Source organism: Plectropomus leopardus, chromosome 24 (genome assembly GCF_026936395.1).
Source record: "Plectropomus leopardus strain MGB_pleo_1.0 chromosome 24, ASM2693639v1, whole genome shotgun sequence".
In the NCBI taxonomy this organism is placed as follows: domain Eukaryota; kingdom Metazoa; phylum Chordata; class Actinopteri; order Perciformes; family Serranidae; genus Plectropomus; species Plectropomus leopardus.
This window is the reverse complement of record NC_142199.1, coordinates 6,658,981-6,681,356: the sequence shown is the minus strand read 5'-3', so window position 1 is coordinate 6,681,356 and position 22,376 is coordinate 6,658,981. Positions and strand designations below refer to the sequence as shown.

Genomic DNA, 22,376 nt, shown 5'->3' with positions numbered 1-22,376 from the left:
GCGTGCTACTAGCTTGTCAGTAAGTTAATGTCATTGTAAAATGCAAATGAAGTTTTAGTTGCTGGTGGCAGAAGAGAAATGTTTCAAAGTACAGAAAAGATTTTAAATTTTTTAAAAAGATTTTAGACTGAACTTACAGGTTTGTTATTTTAGAGCAATGTGTGAATAATGTTGTGTATTTTTACTGTTGTGTGTATCTTAGTGTGTATTTTAGTGTGTTCTATTTTATGATCTTTTAAAACTTATGTAAAGTGTCTTTGAGTAAGTGCTCTATAAATAAAATGCATTATTATTATTATTATTATTATTGTTATTATAGCATACTGCATAACTACACTATGATAAAAGACTATTCATTTTAATTTTAATAGTTTGTGTCCTGGCAGCTTTTTAATTTTAAGCTGACTGAATTTGAGAAAACAAGTTAAATCGTTACAAAATTACCCAAACTAGTCTTTTCTAATTCAGTCAACTTAAAATTTTAAGGCAGCTGGGCGACTAACTTAAAACAAATCAAAAGTCTCTTTTTACAGCGTAAAGTCAGGTGGTGGTGTTACCTTGACGCTTGGTAAGTTTAAAAATGTGAACGTTTATTACTTAAGTAGACTTCTCCAATGAGGCGCTTTCATCATTGATTTGAGTTGGATTCTACTGAAAATCACCAAAGTTGTGAGTAGTGTTCTAGTGATATAGTGTGAAATCCAGGGTGGTGGAGCGGACTCACTGTGCAATGACACAATTATTTACAGAGCGTGAATTAAGCCATGCTGCCTTATGTAATCACAGAATTAATAGCTCATTGACTCTCATTTTAGCAAGTCAGTAGGCCGGTGCTGTAGTCGAAGCTCAGGGAGGCATTAAGAGGTACAATCCTGCCGTTTTACCACCATTTCATACATATTTTAAGTGCTATTTCTTGTTGTTGAGGAGAGAGACAAACTTACTGTTTACCAGACTGATCCATTTTCTGTGAGCTGCAAAACAGAAGTTTTAAATTCTGCAAAACTGTGTTGGACCATTACATTTTTACAGCACACTCTGTTGAATTAACATCAACTCCAATAGTAGTTTACCGTTTGTATGCATTCTGCCATGAATTGATATTTAATAAAAACCAAGTTTTACCTTCTTTTTCTGCTCTGTAGGAGTATTACACTGGTTCCTGCATTGATACTGAACATTTTTAGCCTCATCTATGGTCACAATGTGCTGAAACAAGGTTCCTCCGCAGGTCATAAACAGGGGGCCCAAGGTGCTGACCTGTGGAACTCCACCTATCGATTTCAAAGAGATATTAAGAATGAAAAACAAACTGCATGCATTATTGAACTGTTCAAAAATAATTTTCCCGAGTAAACACTCTAAAACAGCTTCACATTTACTCCCAGTCAAGGTTTTTATTTTTTATATCAATGGCAAATATAGCTTTTTATGGCTTGAAATAAATGGAACACTAAATTATCAGATTCCAGACTTAAGAAGCCCTATTAGTCTTTAATTGTTTTTTCATTTTCCTCTTAAACGGATTTGCTTTGAAATGTCTTTTTGTGGGTGTAAAAATGTTACTGGCTCAATGTAGAGGCGCACATCAAAACCTGCCAGTTGGCCACTAATACACCAGAGCCGCCATAATTAAATGTTTGTTTTTGAAGGAGATGTGATGTGGTTGTTTTCCGACTCGTTTCATCTTTGGGTGTTTTAGGGGTGTTTTCACCATCTGTGTGTGTGTGTGTGCGTCTGTGTGTCATGGACCTAAAGTTGCGTGTTTTTTCATTAGTTTTAATAACAGCTAAATGTTGAGTTGAGTATTTCATGGGTTTGGCCTTTGTTTCAATCAGTTACACTCTAATCACTACTTTCATGTGAAACAGTGAAGTCAAGCAATCAGAAAACCAGACGGGTTCTGTAGTTGCCTGAGTTCAGCCGCCAGTAAAGCACTTCATAGTATCAGGAGTGGATTATGTTGTTGTTTTACATATCTTTGTGATCATAATGCATATTTATTTTGATATTTTAGTTGTTTTTTTAAATGTGTCTTTGCTGTTGTTGTTATATGTCTCTTTTTGAGTTAATTTAGTGTCTTTTTGGTCATTTTGTGTCCTTTTTTTGCTGTTTTGTATCTCTTGAGGTACATTTGTGTCTCTTTGCGGTTAAGTATCTATTTGTTTGTTTTGTGTCCTTTTGTTGATGTTTTGTGTCTCTTTTAGGTACATTTGTGTCTTTTTAGGTTATTTAGTGTCTTTTTGGTGATGCTGTGTCTCTTTGTTGTTGTTTTGTCGTTTTTTAAGTAAATCTGTGTCGCTTTGAGGTAATTTTGTTTTGCCCCTTTTTTTAAAGTTATTTTTAGTCTCTTTGCAATTTGTTTGCTTCTCTTTGGGGTCATTTTCTGTCCCTGGGCCTATGCTCGGTAGACCGGTTCAGTTTTACCTCCATGCATGGTATGCATGTATGTTTATTCTAATTTTCACTGCATTTTAAAACCAGTAGGTCAAAGCTGAAACAAGAAGTCATGAGGTCAAGAATTCAAGAAGTTGTAGTTGTAAAACTCATCAAATGCTTTAAACAGTAAGAGTCATAACTTTAGACAACTTTAAAACTCCCTCTTTGTTGTCACTTCTAAATCAGTGGTTTAGAAAACACGGGCTAAATTCTTAAACACAGATCAGATGGCTTGTGTGGTTTGCATCCCCAGATATTAGCGATGAAGCAAGTGACTAAAATGTTGGCCAAAACTACAAAAATAAAACCCAGACAGTAAAAAAACCAAAGATTAAATTTCCTCTCTTTTTTCTTATCTTTTTGATACTGAAATGCTTACGTTTGCCCTTTCTGTTGCACACACAAAACTTTCCCTAATGAGGTTGTAATGCATGCATGGCATTGCAATGCATACACACACACACACACACACACACACACACACACACCCCTCCAAAACATCACACACAGTACCACGTGCTGGCTTCAGTGATCACTGTGTGTTGTGTTCAATGGTGTGTAAAGTGCTGCCGCTGCGAGTATTAGCCTGTTTATCAGAGTGTGTATTAACGTGCTGCAGCGCAGGGGCTGGAGGTACTCTGTGTGTGTGTGAGTGTGTGTATGTGTGTGATAGCAGGGGATCACAGGTGTGTTTGCGAGCTCCACAGAGAGCCTCCATCCCCCCATAACCCCTACACTCCCACCCTGAGCATCCTGGGTAATATCAGCGCACTGAGCACCTGCGTCCCTGTCCCACAACACACACACACACACACACACACGCACACACACATACACACACCTCTAATGGCCCTGTATCAGCCTGCCATACGGCTCTAATAGCCAGCTGTGTGAGCAGAACTCCAGTGGACCGTACCAACACTCACTGATGCAGTTGTAATATTAGATGTGAGTTAACTATGATGAACACACGAAAAAAGGACATTTTATACTTTAGCTGTGATTTTTTCAAACAACGCTACTTTTTAATGACACAGGATTCATGCAGGTTAACATCGGAAGATAAAGAGTCTGCATCAGCATTCCTACCGGCATCCTCATGTAAAATTAAATGACTTTTTCATGACTTTCCTCAACAAAGTTGACTTTTTCTCATCCTGGTTTCCACCCGAGATAGGCTGAAAATCATCTAACGTAAAGTGGAACAGGAAACAAAAACTCTCTGCTTTTGTTATTGGGCAAAACTCCTCTCAGTTCAGCAAGTATGAAAAATGTTTAGTACACAAATGGACGAGAGTTTTCGAGGCGACGCTACCTGCAGCACGTCAGGTCAACACCTGCATCTTGTTTTGTAGCCCGCACTCTGGTGGCATGAAAAGCATCCATTTTTATCACATGTGCAGCAGAAACTAAATGTATGCTAATCGTCTTCATCAAACTCAGACATAGTCTGAATTTACGGCTCAGTCGCCACAAGGAAATGTTGGCACTGCAAGTTTCTGCAGACCACAGATATGTTAGGTTTTTATGCTTTCTACGTATCATGTAAATGTTTGTAAAGTGTAGTTTTAAATACAGGTTTATGGGATGTCTTTATCATCAGGAGGTGGAGGGAATGGTGGAAGCTGCAGACCGCTGTTCGATCACTGCGTTTAAAGTGGCTTTTCACCGACGAGCGTGGGTGCTTATTGGCGACCTGTCTGCATTTCCACCGAGGATAGTGCCATGAAAAGCAATTGTTTTATAAAGAGACATTGTTGAGTTTACAGTGACTTTTTAGCGTCTAAATGCAATGTTTTTTAGCAACCCATCTGCAACCGTTTTTAAAACAGACATGCTGCCTCTTTCAGCAGTGTTTTAGCCACTAAATGTGGTATTTTTTACTCATCTTTGCATTTACACCGGGGATTGCGCCATGCCATTCCTATTAGGACTCTACTGCATTTTCAGCAGCTTTTTGGCCATGAAACCAAGGATTGCTGCATTTCCACTGGGGTTAGGGCCATGAAAAGTGGTTGTTTTTTTACCGGGACATTGCTTTGCTTTCAGCAGTTGTCAAGCCACCAAAACTGGTTATTTTAAGCCAAAACATGATCTTTTCCTAATCATAACTAAGTGGTTTTTGTGCCTAAACCAAACCACCCATAAACCATGTTGTTGTTGAAACATTCACATTGAACAAAGTTTCAACATATTCACTACACACATAAAATAATAATGTAAAAATGTAACATATCATTAGTTGGCAGAAACATACAATGCCAAAATGTGGCTCTGGTTTATTATGACTTTATTTTTATTTATTTATTTATTTATTTATTTTTATATTTCTATCAGTGATCATACTGAGATCTAAACTAATCACTAAAACCAAAATCATGCATTTTGTAAACAAATCCGACAGGTTAGTCAAACTAATTTGGAAGTGAAATGAAGGTTGAAGGGTAGAATTACATCCTGTTTGATTAAATTAGTTCATTTTTACCTCGTAACTAAGTAACTAATCTGGAAAAACTGTTTACAACTAGCTAATGGAAAGGTTCGAGCCGCAGTTAAGGGTAAGTGATGGTCTAACCTCTTGTGAAAAAAGCAGAAATCAAATGCAGCCCTGGGAGCAGTCAGTCCTTCAGCTGGTCTGAAAAGCCTGAGTCATCTCACACACACGCTAACATTCACTTCAAGCCAAACACTCGATGGAACGGAGGTTGACAGATGGAAATACAGACATTTGTTAGCGTTGCAGTTGCTAAATTGTTTCAAATTGTTATCAGACGCCCTGGCAGAGTAAAGTCGACATGAAGCTGCAGGGAGTTAGCTACGACTCGTAAATTAATCTGTTTCTAACGATTCCCAGAGAAGAAGTGAAATGTGAACACAGTAAATCTGTCATATGTACGTAATAATATGTACTGTCGTTTGGTGCATATTAAAATAGATCATAGCTACAGTGGGTGACTATTGTGAAGCCTGACATGGGGGACATGTCCCCCTCCATTTCTTACAGTCTGTGCCCTATACATGTTATATAGGGGGTTTAAAAAGATAAGTCTGTATCCCCCCCACCCATTTAACTGCACTGTGTTTTACATTTTACAGATGCTGTTTTTACATTCATACGTCTGTGGTTCGGTTGGTGTGGACTGTGCATTTTGTATCTGCATTCAGCAGCTGTTGTTTTTATGACGTTTGTGGTTAGAGTCATGGTATGTGAGGGCGAAGGATCAGGAGAGGAACGACAGCTCTCTGCCTACTTTTAAATGACGCCATTTGGCATCTTTTTTTTTTATTTCTGTTTGATGCACATCTTTTTTAAAATACATTTTCTAAAAAATATTTTTCACAATTTTGATTACTTTTTAATTTTAATTTTATTTGTATATTTTTAAATGATCTATTTATAATTTTTTTTATTACTCTTTTATTGTTATTAACATTTTAATTTGTTTTATTCTTCCTGTGTTTTAATGTGTTTGGTTTTATTGTAAAGCACTCTGTAGCAGTGTTTTAAAGGTGCTATATAAATAAACTATATAGATGAAGTTTCTATTAATGTCATCATTTTGTTTTCTTTACTTCTTTTTTTGTTTGTTAATTTTTGTCAGGGAATGTTGTGTTTGTTTTTGTGATGTAATGTTTCGTTAAAACTGAAAATCAGAAGAGAAAAGAAAATCAAGTATGTATGTTGAAAAAACAAACAAAAAATAAAATAGATATATTAAATAAGAAATGAGAATATTTAAATAAGAAAATAGCAAAATAAGAAAAATTCGACAGATTCTTTTTAAATATATGTGCATAAAATGAGTGTATTTGTACCGTATTCTACCGTTAATAACAAATGACGTTACTTTTTCCTTAAGATTATGGGGCGTTTGGTACATACACATGGTCTGCGTCGTCGAGAAGCAAATGATAATTACAACTCACTGGCTGTTACACAGAGCTGTGCACGCTGGGACCCACTAACAGAGGTTTTTAAAAGACAAACGGGGGAAAACTTTTCACACAGAATACTTTGAAAAAAGTTTTATCAGATTTTCATGTCCTGCCCACAACAGAACCGAAGAACAACGGCAAAATGTAAAAGTAGAACAAATCAGAAACGTGCTCCTTCCAGGACAGGGATAACTGCCAAACTGAAATGTTCATAATGTGTTGTGATGCCCCGTTCCTGTGTGGCGCGAATCCCACAAAACAGTGTCAGTGACAGTGGTTGCGTCCCACATACGGTGAGTTTTGCAGGTGGATTGTCAACATTTACATCATAATGTACATAAATGTCCACGAGAAAACTGTTTGATGGATCATTTTTAGAAATAAAGAATAATACTTTTAAACTTAAACTGTGTAACAGAGTTCTTCATATTTGCTCGTCCTCTTTTTTTTGTCACATTTACAAAGACATTTGTAGCCATATCAAAGAAAATAAGAGCAAAACCATAATTACAGCAATAATACTCAGATTTTGGTAAATATAAAGGTAGTAATAAATATCAATGAGATGGAAATGTGGAGCTGATTTACTGTCAAAGTTTCACATAGCGCTCAGTTTATGAAGAGACCTCCTAAAGTATATTTATATATTTAAAAAGAAATTATAGAATGTAAAATGTGTTATTGCCCTGCATGCCTCACAGATAAATGCCCATCACACGAGGTATACTGCCCGATATCTTGGTCCCCAAATTACGTCTCACCCTAAACCGATGCAAGCCCCGTGATTCCACCTCTGCTCAGATAAAAGTTCTCTAACTGCAGCTTCTCAAAGTGTTATTTATTTATTTGTATTTATTTCTAATATCTGACCACAAAAATAACTTGTTTGGGATGATTTTACTCAAAGCTTCAGCGAGGTTAGCTTGTAAGGTTAATCGTAAACTCCAAATCGTTTTTAACTTTGCATGATAACTCTTTCTAACCGGAGCAAATTGGCTTGATTTCTTTCAAAAGGTGTAAAAAAAACAATGAGCAACTTAAGAAGAAATTATCCCAAAATAGCACATAATGAGTCAAAAAATACAAAACCATGAGAAAAGAGTAAAATTAAAAACCAAAACAATACCTGAAAATTTGAGAAAATTTAGAGATTGGCCAAGGAAATGACCTGAAAAAGTGCTTACGAAAAAACGATAATCCTGTAACATGATTTTAAATACATAATCATAAATAAAGTTGAATGGACATTTCCCAAAAAATCTGAATCTGCTAATTTGTTGCAATTTGAAAGATATTTCTTAGCAGGTTGCTCGATGCCTTTTCCCCATGTTTTCAAAAAAAATTAAACCAATCTGCCCAAAGTTAAAAAATGTATTTTTTTTTTAAATTTCAAAGAGGTAAAAGTAGGCAATTCCAGATTTGGTCATTTTACAGCAGCTATAGAGCCTGTGAGTCACAGTGGAGGTCAAATGATCCTACATAAAGCAACAACAAAAAGACGCCTAAAAGTGGTCACATCATGCCTCACTTATTTCTGGTTTCTGGTCACAAACTCATAATTTCTTTGTTTTGTTGGTTGAGAACATGCCAGATTTAATTATATGTAAACTAAACTGCCAGCTTTAAGGGTAACTCTTGTATTTTTCAACATGGATCCTATTTTTCTATGATTTTATGTCCAAGTGAAAAATGGAGAAAACAATTTACAAAATTGGTCCAGTGCTGAGCGAGAGCGCTGCAGCCGGCAGACACTTATAATAATAATCTGAGCCTGTTAGTGGCAAAAATAAAGCACTTTTAGTGGACGTAAATTGACAGTACACATGTCCCAAGTGGATGCATTATAGCTTAAACGCTCGCTCTCAATGCTGGACCAATTTAAAAAACTGTTGTTCTCATTATAAACTTGACATCAACAAACCTCCCTCTCCATACTTTAAGAGGAAAACTCTTTGGAGTATCAAAAACCTAACCTGAAAATATAATAAACAAAAACCTACGTAAATAAACATAAACCTCTTGTTGGCTTAAAGTGGCTGAAAATTCAAAACTTAGTAACCACTAGTGAAGCGCAATCCACTTCTCTACCTGCGTACATATTAAGTTTCACTTTGCCAAAATACTTTACAGCTGAATACACAGCTTCCATGCATTTACACAAAGATTTTGGAGGAAGTTGTGTACTTATGCTGCATTTCTACTACATGGTACGGCACGGTTATGCTGAACTCGAGCCAATACTAGACGGGGGAATTAAAACACTGCAGACCAGTGATTGGCTAGAGAGAATCGTCACTGGTGTAACGCGACACCCCGTACAAACTTGCCATTTTTTAATAGCAAACTACCTTCAACGGTGACCAAAATATTTGAAATATGGCAGCTTGCAAACCTGAGCCTTACGCTACTTACACTACTTACTACAACAGTGTTGCTTTGGCAATCAGCTGAGAACCTCACCTGCGCTGAGCTGGTACTATCTGCAGTGGAAACAAAACAGAGAAAAAGACGTGGTAGCAGTCGAGCCAAACATGCAGTGGAAAGGCAGCATTAGTACTAAGGTAAGAAAAACTAAACTGTAAGATAAGTGGATTGTGCTGCAGGTGTAGTTTGAGAACTACAGCCACTGATTTCTTTCAAAAACATGGGAAGAAGGTGATGAGCAATGTAAGAAAAAAATGACCCAGAAATTAGCATGAGCTTCATGAAATTAGTGAAAAGAACAAAAAAAAATAAATAAAAATGAGAAAAAAGCAAATGACATGAAAAAAGGTGCCTAAAAATTATAACAATTCTGTAAAACTATTTAAAATATTTCATTCTGGTAATTATAAATATAATTATATGTATAATATAATTATCTCTCTAGCTTTTTTGAAAATAATTTTCTAAATCTATACATTTTTCCAGGTTGCTCATTTCCTTTTTTCTAATGTTTTTGAAAGAAATCGAACCGATTCTCTAAGGGTTCAGAGGTTTACATACTTGTGAAAGGTTTGTGAATGCAGCAAAAGAAAAGCGATGATGGTCAAATTTTCAAAAGCTGACAGAGGTATTAAAAAACCCAACTCGAGGAATTTGTTGTTTAAAGCCAACTGAAATGTGGTCCCATCCTCACCAGAAAAAAACAAAATTTAGGAGGATGTATGTTTTTTTGTGTATTTTTTTTACAGGCAGCATCAAACCAAGAATACTGGAAGTATCTGTAGGTAGTGGAAGTACCTTTGAAACCCTTTTCAGTCAAACTTACTTAAATATGTTTCCACAGTTCCTCAGATTTGAACGAGCTCTGATGATCAGCTCTGGTACAGGTGATCAAAGGGTGCTTATTCACAGGTTTTCTGTGTGGACGTCACAGTTTGATGCTGTCCTTTGCCTCCATCGAGTGTTTTTCTCTGCTGTTATCTCTGCTGCTCTGCAGAGTGGGGGCTGTCCAGGCTGCTGTAGGGGGACAGGGAGGAAGTCGCTGGTCCTGAGGCTTTCCCATCATCCCCTTCTTCCTTCTCCGTCTCCATTTCCACCTCTCTTTCTTCTCCTCTGTCTCCTCCCTCTGTTCTGAACGTCTCCACTGATCCTCTCCCGTCCTCGCTCTCCTCAGACGCAGACAGCCCCTCCTCTCCTCGACTCTCTGCCCCGCAGACGACCCCCTCGCTGGGACTCAAGCTCTCCCGGTCGTCCTCCCCGGGTACTGGCTCTCTGACCTGGTTGTGGTGCTTGACGTTGTAGCGCTGGTTCTGGAAGAACTTGACGATGGTGTGTTTGGGCAGATCCAGCTGGGCTGACAGGGTGTGGATGGCCTCCTGGTCGGGGTAGAGCCCCACATCGCCGATGAAGCTCTGCAGGATTCCCAGAGCCTCAAGAGAGATCCTTGTCCTGGAGCGGGCCTTCTTTGGTCCTCCGCCTCCGAGGCCGGGACTCATACCATGCTGAGGTGCGTCTTCCGAGCCATGCAGGACCAGCAATGGGATGGGCTGAGGGTCTTCATGAATTGGAGATGGAGTGGTCAGAGGTGGCAAAGGTGGTCTGTGGAGCGCCTGTTAACAAAAGAAAATTAAAGAATAATGAACTTTTTTTTTTTTTTAATGATTTTCTACGACCAAAGTAGGTCCAATTCATTCATGAACAATTCATTTTTCGAAACCTGATTAATGTTAGACTTTCAATAGTTAATCGCAAATAATCGCATTACAAAACAGTTCTGAGGTCCATACTGACAAGGCGAATAGCTCTCACCAGATCTGACTGACCAAATTTGAGGAATCAAATGGCAGCAAAAAATTGCATGGGACTAGCATAAAGTGGGCATGTCTGTAAAGGGAAGACTCGTGGATACCTGGAGCCATTTTCATTCAGATATCTTGAGGTCAGAGGTCAAGGGACCCCTGTCTATTAACCATACCATTTTTCCATTGCCAAAATTTAACTTTGGAGTGTAATGCGGCTCCTTCCTGAGTGGCACGACATGGTTGATACCGCTGGATTTCTTTTAGATCTTCTTGTTTCATACAATACCAGTATCACTGTTGTAGCTTTAAAACACATTAACACTGGCAGTCCTCGTCTAAAGATGTTATTTATGGCATTTTACAGATTATTAACAAATAATTAATGTTTATTCTTGACTTTTATTGCCAAAAACAACTGAATTCTGAACTCAAGGTCCACTTATTTGCTTTTCTTGAGCTTTCAAATCTAACTGTCTCAATCAGCATACGTTGATAGAGATCTATGTGGAGCCCAGACTCTGTGAAACACTGGTGGTATTTAAGTGCTGCGTTTCTCAGAAGTACCACAGTTCTGATAAACTGCCCACTTCTTGGTGTCTTTAGCTTTTTTTGTAAACTTTATAAAACACAAAGTCGCCTCCCATCTCCTTGGTAACTGTTTTGTTTGTCAGACATTCATAGTGATGTTTCAAAATGCATGTGGCATGGCTGACTTGATGCAAAACAAACTAAATGATCACTTCGGGCCACCACAGGGACCTCAAATGAGTCTAAAAACTTCAGTATTTTGTACTTGTGGCACCAACTTAGAATTTCTTAAGGGGAGCGTTCAGAATGCACTGAAGGCAATCATTTTTAAAAGGGGGTGTTGAGGTGTTCTTTGGGGACATTTGTGTGTGTGTGTGTGTATTTTTATGCCAGTTAAGACCTTTGGACACCAAGTCCATCATTAAAGTTTTCTGAAAATATTTGATTTTCTGTGTTTTTTCACTTTTGTCAAAAGCCTTTAGAGAGTTATTTGACCGAAAAGCAGTGAAAAAAATGTGGTGTAACCTGCGGGATGCTTACATTCACAAGAAGAAAAAGGAACAGGGCACACAGTGTCTTTTTATAAATCAGACAGCCTACTTCAATAGGTGAGATTTTAAAATTTGGGTGGGTAACAATGACAAAAAGGATGATTTGATAGAGGATGAGGACAGCAAGGGAGGTAACTTCAGCGCAGAGAAGCAAGGGAGCAAATGTGTCTTTACATTTTGTCAACAAATAACAAACAATAAAATGCATCAGATTAAGTGTGCAAGTCTGTGTGTGACCTACGTTCAAGTGCACACTTTCACACTTCTATCATTAGATTTTTTCTCTTGCTTTTCCTCTGTGATGTGAACTTGCCTTGCCTTTTACTACTATTAAGTAAAACTTTTCATGCTTAAGACGCGGCATTTTTTTCTGAATTGCTTGCACTCAGTTTGTCACTGTTTAGTATGAAACTAGCAAAAGCTTATAACTTCTGGCGATTGCATTTAAGCTTCTAAAATTTTAAAAGTGGTGAACATTATCTTGCTGAACAAACGGTGTAAGGCTTTCCCATGAGGGAACCACAGCCAAGCTAACTTCCTCTTCGGCCTACAGAAAAACGTCATCTCTGGAGCACTCTATCATCACCGAAAAACTGTGAAACAGTCTAAAGGACTTTTTTTAAGAGCAACACTCTCCTTAATTCTACCAACTTATTTGTCTGCATCATTGTGGAAAATTAACGCTGTGTTTATGTCAGGGAGGTGCTGTTTTGTGACCATAAAAAAAAAATGAACCCAGACTGAGACAAAGGCTTGAGCCGACACTGCGTGAACACCAGCACATCCATTTCTGCAGATTCAACACACTTAAAGGGCTCAACATAACAGTTAAAAGTGAGATATTACAGTTTTATCCAGCATCACAGCTTCATGGCGAGTTAATTACCGTACTGACCTCAGTAATAAGTGAACAGCTCTGCCTCTCTCTGCAGAGTCATTAAAGAAAATGTAGTACAAGCGGAAGTGCGACTGACCAGCCTCCATCGCCCGCCAACATGCACGCTGAGCTCCCAAATCCATCACACAAACAACCACACTACTCGAGCTTATTAAGAGGGCGGGGCGGCCAGCACACCCAAACACAGGAATCCAGCACCATAAATCTGTGGTCCATCAAAATTAAAGGACCTAAATAAAGATAATGGCAATTCCTTTTTCTCTGCTTCAATAATTACAGGGAATGTTCTGAATAATATTGAGGTTAGGGCCAGACGGGAGAGCATTTTGGGTTTTGGGGAGAGGGTGGGATGGAGGAGTGTTTAGCAGGAAGTGTGTGGGCTGGTCATTTACCACTTCTATTTTCAATGACTTATGAGACGCAAATATGACAAAGAGGAGGGCTGCTGAGAGGAGCAGGTGGTGGAATCGCAGACAGAGAGAGAGGGAACTTTTTTAAACAGCCCGATGTTCACATTTTCTCACACGTAAAACACTTTGATTTGTGTCTTGTTCTTGCACATGGCTGCGATGTGGTTGAGCATGGGTGTGTATTTTTAAAAATCTGATTTTCACACAGATTTCGTTTTTCTTCAGTGAGATTTTCAACAGTTTTAATCTTCAGAGTAATCACAGATATATTAAAAAAAAACCTGTACCTGCTGTTCTGGGACGTGCAGGACTGTGTGGTGCCTGTCGCTGTGCTGCTGCCTCGACTCCTCCTCGTAGACCTGATCTCTGTCGGCCTGCGATAACGCCAAGAACCTCCTGATGGTGCACAGGTTCTCCCATAGCGTGCGGTTCTCGGGGCTCGGGCTCTCCTTCCACCTGAGCAGCTCACACAGCCAGCCCTGCACCAGATTTAGGCAAAATTAGAAGACTATATCGTGGATAGAAGATTATATAAAAGAGTTTTCTTTTAGAAAGCTTTTGTGGCAGATTCTGTTTGTTTATTTTTGTCCTGTAAGCAGAGAGTATTTGAACTTGATGCATGTGATCATCTGTTTGTTCTGTGTATGTTTGGAGCAGACTGCCAGCCTGTGTGTGGCTGTGGTTTCCGTCACTGCTGGTCTCTCTCTTTGCTGACAGTGTTTTAAAATCAGCAAAGTGTTGCTAGTTGGACCGAACTATCGCAATACTTCTCAATCATCACTTATGATCCACTCTCAGTATGTGGCCGTGTATTTATCGGCAGAGACTCGGCCCTCTGCCTGTGTTTTCTTATTCTCTTCTAATTTTGCTGTTTGGGATGTTCCTGGGCACAGCGAACAGGTGAGATCCAGACTTTACAAAAAGGTAGCGACCAGGTGCCAGACTGTAGACAGCACGTGTCCAAGAGGAAGCTATGAAAACTGCACACGGCACTAAAAAAATGCAAATATAGCAAAGTGAAACACCAAGCAAAAAAGCTGGGATTGGCTTTCACTTTCCCTGGCGACACTCCAAAAACTATTTTTGGAGTATAAATTGTTTCATTTAAATCCTAAAATAAATAAACTATTTACTGTGTTAAAATGTAACAGCAGTTGTTCCCTGAGAGGAGAAAGAAAAAAGGCAGAAGAAAAAAAAACTGAGGGGAGCAGTGAGTGTGTACGTACGTGTGTGTATCTGTGTGTGTGTGTGTGTGTGTGTGTGTGTGTGTCTGTGTGTGAGTGAAGATTGGATTATCTCTGCTAGGCTGACCCAGGATCTGCCACCAGCTGTTGTTTATGCGGTGCCTTCAGCCTGGAAATTAATGGTAATAATGTGATCATCCCTCCGTCATCTTGTCTATCTTTTCCTCCGTCTTGCATCCTTCTGTTCCACCTTCTCTGCTGTGTCCCCTCCTCATCCCTCGCTCAATTTTAGTCCATTTACGGCTTTATCTCAGACTTTATGGCATTATCTCTCTGTGTCTCTCATACATTAATACACATGTACTCTTAAACCCTTTCTGGCTGTGTTGGTTATAAATTGTTGTATGAAGTTTAAAACCATCGGCCCCCTCCCTTTGCCCCCCCCCCTCCCTTCAGCAGACTTTGATCTCGCCTCCCATCACCCGCATTGTTTATCTGAGGATGGAGACATGATGGTATGCCACAGCGGGTAATCAGATCCCCCCACATGCCCACACACACACTCACACACCTGCATCTTAGGCCCTCATCAACTCCTTCAAACATCATCAACTGTGTACATGTGTACGCGGATGTTTTACAGAAAGTTTTATGTCATTCATACAAACGTTATTCAGCATGTTGATGAGGCCCTCAACTGTTAAAAAATGGGACTTAATTTTAAGTTTTAAAGCCGCCTATTCAAGGGTGGTAGGATAAATTCAAGGAATGCATCTTTCAGCATTTAACAATGGTTGTTTGTTTGGGACAGACCTGACTTTTATTGGCAGCCACCTTGGCGAACAGAGCCTGGGAGACCTTCGCCCTCTTCATCTCCTGCTGGATCTCATCATAGATCCCTGACGAAATGTTCACCAGCGAGTCCAGCTTCAGCGGCAGCTCTGCAGCAGACATGCACTTTGTCTGCAAAGAGCAGGAGACAACAATGAAAATGAGGATTTTATATATACAGGGTTACACGAATGTAAAAAGGTATAATTTATTCCACATTTGTTTAAGTGGACATTTTCTCTCTTCATTTATCACAATTGTATTTAATTCAGATTTATATTTGAGAGAGGTTTGGTATTTGGTATTTAACTATATATATGTTTTCTGGGTATGGTTTGCATATAAGCCAGTATAGGTTTCTACCACACCCTCACGTACTTTTTATATGTTTTATTCCCATTGTGCTTTGTATTATGTGAAACAAATAAACTAAACTAAACTTTGTATTAAATCTACGGCCAACATGAACTGTAACATTATAGTAAATATAACACTTACAACACATGAAATGTAGCCCAGTCACCAGAAGAAAACGTTGGCACTAAACACTTCTGCAAACAATGAACATGTTTTATCTACATACGCGCATTTCATACGCATGACATTGTAAAATCTAACGTGATGTAATATATGAGCTGTCATCAGGTGGCGGAGGAGGATAGTGGATGGTGTGTAACAAAGCCAAGATGCCTGCCAAGCTGCAGACCACTTTTCAAGACAAACAAACAGCAAAACCAGTTGTGTTTTAGAGAGTCATCGCTTTGTTTCCACCAGCTTTTAGCCTCCAAGGTTTGTTCAGGAATCAGAAGGTCTGTGGTTCAATGCCCTCCGCCTCCAGTCCGCATGTCGTAGTATCCTTGAGGCAAGATTCGGAGCCCCACATTGTTCCCTGTGCCATCGGTGCGTGAGTTCGTGTAAATGTTTCAAACTGTCACCTTGTATGTATACTTTGAGTGGCTGAAAGACTTTACAAGAGCAGGTCCATTTACCATCCTATCGTGAGTGTTTTGTAGCGACCTGTCGGCGGGGATAGTGCCACAAAAAGCTGTTGTTTTTTATAGAGACATTGCTTATTTTCCTGCCCCCCAAACAGGGTATTTTAAGTGAAACCATGAGCTTTTTCTAACCAGAACCAAATGGTTTTTGGGCCCAAACCGAGTTAACCACAGCATAGCTGAAATGTAAAGTTTCAACATATTCACTACATTATAATGTGAAAACGAAATGCTTGTAACACTTTGAAACATTTTTTCCTGGTGACTGGGTTGTTAAATGTCATTTAAAAAAGAGTGGAAAATTATTTTAAGAAACTATGATTCTGTATTCGCAATACATTTTATTTGTCACTCTCCATGCTTATATATTGTCATAAACTGTTTAATGTGAAAAAACCAAGTGGATGCTTTGCGACCTGCAGCCAAGTTAAGAAAAGCCTGACCGTGACACTGAACTTCACATTTCCGCCATAAACTGTCAGCAGGACAAACATCTAAAAGTTTGGCCCGCATGACATCACATGCATACAGTACTAGAAAACCAGCTAGAAATCTGGTCTTACTAGTGTTCTTGTTAGGTCCCCCTGTATAAGTTAAATTGTATACATATACATTATATACGTTCAAGTTGTAAAGCCTTAAAAGACCTTATCTAGCTGCATAGTTCTTAATATGTGTACAATTTTATCATGAAATCTAGATGATGATGCTCTTAGTTAAACATTTTCTGTTGTGCAAATGTGTGTAACAATCTAGTCTGTTTCTCTCTCTATCCATGTGCAGATCTGGGGTTAGTCCTCATATTTGTGCGATGCTGTGAGTGTGTACCTGTGGGTGTCTGTGTGTGTTGCTGTTGGCGATGTGGTTGGTGGAGAGGTTGTGGTTGGAGTTCGTGCACCTCTCTCTCTCCTCCTGGTAGATGCGGTCTCGCTCGCCCTCTGGCAGGTTGAGGAAGTTCTGCATGGCCTTCAGGTTAACCAGCAGCGACTGTGACGCCGAGCGAGGATCCTCCTCCTTACGGAGGATCTCTGACAGCAGACCCTGCAGCCAAACACGCACACACACATAGAAGGGTGAGCATTGAGGTTTTTGTATTATCTCTGGTAAACAGTAGGGTTATTTTGTACTAGTTTACCTGTGTTCGGTTAAAAGCTACGCGGGCGAACACCGCCTGAGAAATGCTGGCCCTCTTCAGCTCGTTCCTGACTTGCTGGTAGATGCTGGAGGAGACTTCGGCCCCTGAGCAGTTGAGGCCGGGCTCAGCAGCGGCCCCAGAGCCCTTGCAGGTCCGAGAGATGGGCGGGTGGTGGAGGAACTGCTGGTTGACTCCCTGTGGGTGCTGGTGAGCGAGCAGGCGGCTCACGGCGAGCTGCTGGTTGATGAGGTGGGCCATGGCGAGCTGCTGACGGACGAGCTGAGGGGAGAGTTGTGGGGACAGGAGCCCGCTGTGGCCCAGGAGAGGTGGACCCTGGGGACGCAGTGGTGCGTTGGGGTGGTGCTGGCTGGTGGGGTGAGGCAGACAGTGTGGCTGGGTGGAGGTCTGAGTGTCCCCGAGGCCGCTCTTGATGGATAGAGCTCCGGGGCCGCCAAGCGTGGGGGAGGGTAAGAGAGAAGGAGGGCGCTGGCTGAGGACGCTCAGGTCCAAATCTCTCTCCACTGTTTCAACACACACGCAGTTTGGTGTTAATATACTTCAGAATATTGTTCATTCATCAGACCTTTTTCCTACTCCTAAACCTTAACCTGCACATCAAACTAAATCTGACTTTAAAGGGACAGTTCACCCCAAATTACTGTAGGTGTATTTCTAGAAGGAAATCTTGATGTTGAGTTTTTCGAAAGGATTCTTTTATCTCTTCGAGCACCACGAGCTGAATGGAAGCTAATTCAATTATATTGGAAAGATGAGATCTCTATGGCCGATATCTCCAACACTCTGCAACTCACACCAAAGCAATTTAGACTGATAAATAGCAGGTAGGAGGCAAAATATGCATTTTTGATTTTGGGGTGAACTGTCCCTTTAGTATTAATCCTCAGTCTGTGTGCAGATTGGACCTTTTAATTGTGCTGCAGTCTGAGGCCCATTTGGCCACCACATTATGTCATAGGAAAGTCACTAATAAAAAATAACATACCTTTAATATCTGATTTGTCCTGTGCTGACCACATCTTCTCAATGTATTCACCTGAGGACAAAATATCAGAGCATCAAGTTAATTTAGTTACACAGATCTACCAGTTTATTTTAAAGCGAAATAACCAACACAACATTTTTTCCATCACTAACGCTGTGATGTCGAGCTTCCAGGTAGACAAGTGGCAATTGATTTTATTAACGGACATATGTAAAATGATCAAAACTGCTTGTTTTTGTTGTCATTTTCAGTCTTAAATGCAATGTTTAAATATATACAGTTAAACACGGTGGTCTGACCTATCTTTTGTTGTGCTTATTTTAAGTACTGTGCTGCTTTGAACCAGATCTCCTAGTACGGAAGCTGATCAAGCAAACTGATTTTAGCCACCCATAAAAATTCATTATCAGTTTAAGTGTACGCTATATTTAGACTGTTTTCACAGCTTTTTCTGACACACTAATTGACTGAGGCAGTGGTGGAGAAGAAACACCACCTGCATAAAATTGACGCTGCTCAGCTGGCGACCTGCACGCTTGCTTGAGACAATCTTGTTTTGTTAATTGTTCGTATATTTTTCTCCCACACATACACTGTGTGTGGATAAGGGTTTCTTTGAATGTATGATGTCTTAATTGTAAATGTGTTTTTTTATTGTTTTTATGCTATTCTGTTGACTGTTGAAAGCTTGTGGAAGCAAGACAAATTTCTGTGAAAATGGACAGTAGAGTATCATGATGTGAGGGTTTTCTACTTAATTATCTTATCCACATTTTACTTACATATTTATGAAATCATTTTTATTAGTTATTATTATCAGTTATTCTTTAATTTGTGTTTTAACATTCTTAATGTTTTAAATTTTGATTATGTCATAAGGGGGCTGGGGAGGAGCTACATTGGTTTCTGACATTTTATTTCATTCTGTAAACCTTTTTATCTGGGAAGCACTTTGTGCTTAAGCTTGAAAAGTGCTATTTAAATAAAGATTATTATTATCATGATTATTATTAGTGGTTTAAGAGGGCTATTATCAAAAGAACATGGTTTGAGTTAAAAAAACAGCATCACAAAATATGTGTAGAAAACCTTTCTAAGATGTTTTTTTTCTACAGCACAGGTTGGTCTTGTGGTTTAAAGGATGATCTCATAACCACAGAGTCTCTGGTTGAGGACACTGAAGTCCTATTTTCACTTACTGTCTCCACAAAAAATCAAATAAATGAAGAATGTTCCCTCTTTATCACTGCACTGAACTTTTCTGCTCTCCTGGATTTTAACGGCCTCTCTGCTCGTCTCCACATAAATCTGCTTCTTATTATGCCTCTGCTGGGTTTGGTTCAGAGTCACATTTTGGGTTATTAGGGGAATAAAAGTTGGAGTGAGGTTTGGCAGGGCTTCAGATTTTTACCTTCTCAGTGTGTGTGTGTGTGTGTGTGTGTGTGTGTGTGTGTGTGTAAGAGCTCTTATTTCTGGGCTTTGGTGGCGTGTGCGTGTGTGTTGAGGGGTTGCTGCTGTTTTCCATTAGGAGTTAAGAGCATTTAGTTTTGTCATGTGTATTAAGGGTGACATTAATGCAAACCATGTGTGACAGTTCCTTCCTACTGAGAGCTGTCAGTGACAGACGTCTCATGCAGCAGATTAGACACATACAGGCTGACACACACGTACAGGGGGCGGACAGAAGAATGGAGAAACTTCATTAAAAAGCATCACATTTAAAGAAACTACATCACAAAAACAAAGGAAGCCAGGCAGGTGAGTCATATTAAGTTGAGTTGTGATTAGCAGTGAGTGTCAGCTTCAAAAAGAGCTCTGACAGTCTCCACCTTTATGAGTTTTCAAAGCAACATGAGGCAAATAAAGTATAAACAGCTGAACAGTTGATGGTTGAGGTGGAGGAGAGTTGGTCACTTAAACTGTAAAACTTTTTAACAATGTGGGAGAATTTAACAAGGAAACATGTCGCAGTGAACTGCATCAGCTCACCGATAGATCGACACTTCACAGAGGAGTTGCTGTACAACATAAAGCTGCCACCAAAGCGAAGTAACACCTGGGACAACCCGAGGAACCCGATTTCTGTGAAAAATTGTGTTTACACACGCCACAGTAGCCCGATCACAATAGAGAACACAGAGATTTTCATATGTGTAAGCTTGTGTTTGAATTTCACAAATTATTGTTCATCTGTGGTCACCAATGTATTAATATTTTCACTTCATGTCATTTTAAGATTTGATTTAGTTCGGATATTCTTATCCATAGTGGGTGTATGACATACAGTATATGTCAGTTGGCAGATCCCCCGTTTCGAAAAGGCAGGAGGACCGCAATGTAGTGCCATGGATGGGGACAGCAGCAAAACGTGTTTTAGCCACATAAGAAAAATCTGAATGAGTTCAAGTGTTCACTATATTTGAATACTTGTCAGACTCCATCAGACTCCACTGACAACAGACATTACAAACAGTAATCTTACCTCGCTGAACACAGGAGCTGCTGGTCTATAATATATATAATATAAATGCATTGATTTTTAAGATTTTATTGTAAGTGTTTTTTAGGTCATTTTGTTTTGTCTTTTTCTAATTATTTTATAGGAATTCATTTTAACTTGTTTCACTAATTTCTTGCAAATTTTTGGGCCATGTCTTGTGAAGTTGTTCGTTGCCTTGTCCCCATGATTTTGAAAGAGATCAAACCAATTTGCCCTGGTTTTAAAGGCTTAAAAAATCTGAACCATCCCTTTAAGGAGTCTGATTTCCCAAATTATACCATGACCATGCAAGTCTTGTATATTTGTTGGCTGGCACATGACCACCTAATGACTTGCTCCAGGGCAGTTTGGGCTCAAAGGGAAAGATTTATTTTGTGCCACAAAATCTGTTTCACTCGCAGAAAATCCACTTGTTCAGAAATACAACAGAACTCGTTTTTCTCCTCATGAACACTCAGCTGCTTTAGGACTCAGAGTTTAAAAAAAGATGAGCTTGAGGTGTGAGAATTACCTTTGATACGTTTGTACCTCTTGTACCAGCGTCCAAACTCCTGGCATTTAGAGGTGGAGACATTGATGTAGTAAGAACTGTTCACTATCGCTGAGATCATACTCTGACAGAGACAAAGACAGAAACAACAAGAATACAATTACTTAGACAAAAATAAACACAATGCTGCCGCTGAAATACAATTCTGTTAAATTTCTCATCAGTCTATTATTGATAATCCAAAGTCAGGCCATTTTTCTCTCTGAGCAACACGGAGAGACTAATGCACCAATGCTGTCCTTTCTGGTCAACCAAAGAATTGTATTAATTTATTTTATTAAATCTAATAATTTTCTCCTTAAACATATTTTTTGAACTGAAAGATACTACTCTTTGAATCATTCTGTCAAAGTCTGTAATTGTCTGTGTAAGTCTGTTTTTGAGTCTTCAATCAAACTGTAAAGCACTTTAAATTGTTTTTGATTTGTTTGAAAGGTGCTATATAATTAAAATTTGACTGATTGATTGATTGATTGATTGGAAATGTTTAAAACTCCTCTTTGAAATTGTTCAAGAGTGAGTTCATGGGAAGCCTGTGTGTATTTTTGGGAGTGGCAGAGCCTCGAGACTGGGTGATGAGTTTTGTTACAGAAAAAGAGAAATCTCAGCAGCTGACCAACTCGGTGCTGATTTATTAAACTCTTCATGCACCCTTCTTTTCCCAGCACGCACTGCGGCCACTTGCACAGAGCAGGAGACTCTACATAAGAAGTGAGAGCCCAACATGGGAAACCCTAAGGATTAAAACTCACATGAGTCAGGCTGCAAACACACACCACCCACACACTTCCCCTAATCACTAATTACATCATGACTAAGTCCTGTGTATAAATCACAAGTTGAAATGACACACTCTCAAGTCTAATGACTGCAGGGTGTGTGTGAGCAGGATAATTGAGGTGTGCGTGTTTGCATCCTTTCCCATGGGACGGTATCAATACTTGTGTGTGTGTGTGTGTGTGTGTGTGTGAGTGAGTGTGTGTTAGAGAGAGGGAGACAGAGATTACACAGTGCACTAAGTGTGTGGTGTACTGATGATGAAACCACATGTGTTTAGAGAAAATGCTTAGCAGCATCTCGGCTATCTGTGTGTGTGTGTGTGTGGGAGGCAGGGAAAGAGAGAGAGAGAGAGAGAGAGAGATGTGTGACAGAAACAGAATCAGAAAATGATTTTAAACTAATATCCCCTT

The 22,376-nt window shown here is 39.4% G+C and overlaps 1 protein-coding gene across 2 annotated transcripts in view; it reads right to left on the bottom strand.

Moving 5' to 3' along the window:
* Positions 1-1,132: 1,132 nt before the first annotated feature.
* The window catches only part of LOC121962630 (DNA-binding protein SATB2-like), a 43,153-nt gene continuing 21,909 nt past the window's right edge, over positions 1,133-22,376 (bottom strand). The window contains exons 6-13 of one of the 2 annotated variants that reach the window (XR_006107147.2): positions 21,148-21,250; positions 18,137-18,187; positions 17,134-17,654; positions 16,827-17,039; positions 14,986-15,135; positions 13,276-13,467; positions 9,626-10,409; positions 1,133-1,274 (exon numbers count right to left, since the gene is read on the bottom strand). Coding sequence is in view for 1 of the 2 variants with exons in the window: in XM_042512847.2 (XP_042368781.2) it covers positions 9,777-10,409; positions 13,276-13,467; positions 14,986-15,135; positions 16,827-17,039; positions 17,134-17,654; positions 18,137-18,187; positions 21,148-21,250 (1,863 nt within the window). In the remaining variant the exon portion in view is untranslated. Of the gene's footprint in view, positions 1,275-3,437; positions 10,410-13,275; positions 13,468-14,985; positions 15,136-16,826; positions 17,040-17,133; positions 17,655-18,136; positions 18,188-21,147; positions 21,251-22,376 lie in introns of those variants that run through there. The other variant, XM_042512847.2, reaches the window with a different exon arrangement.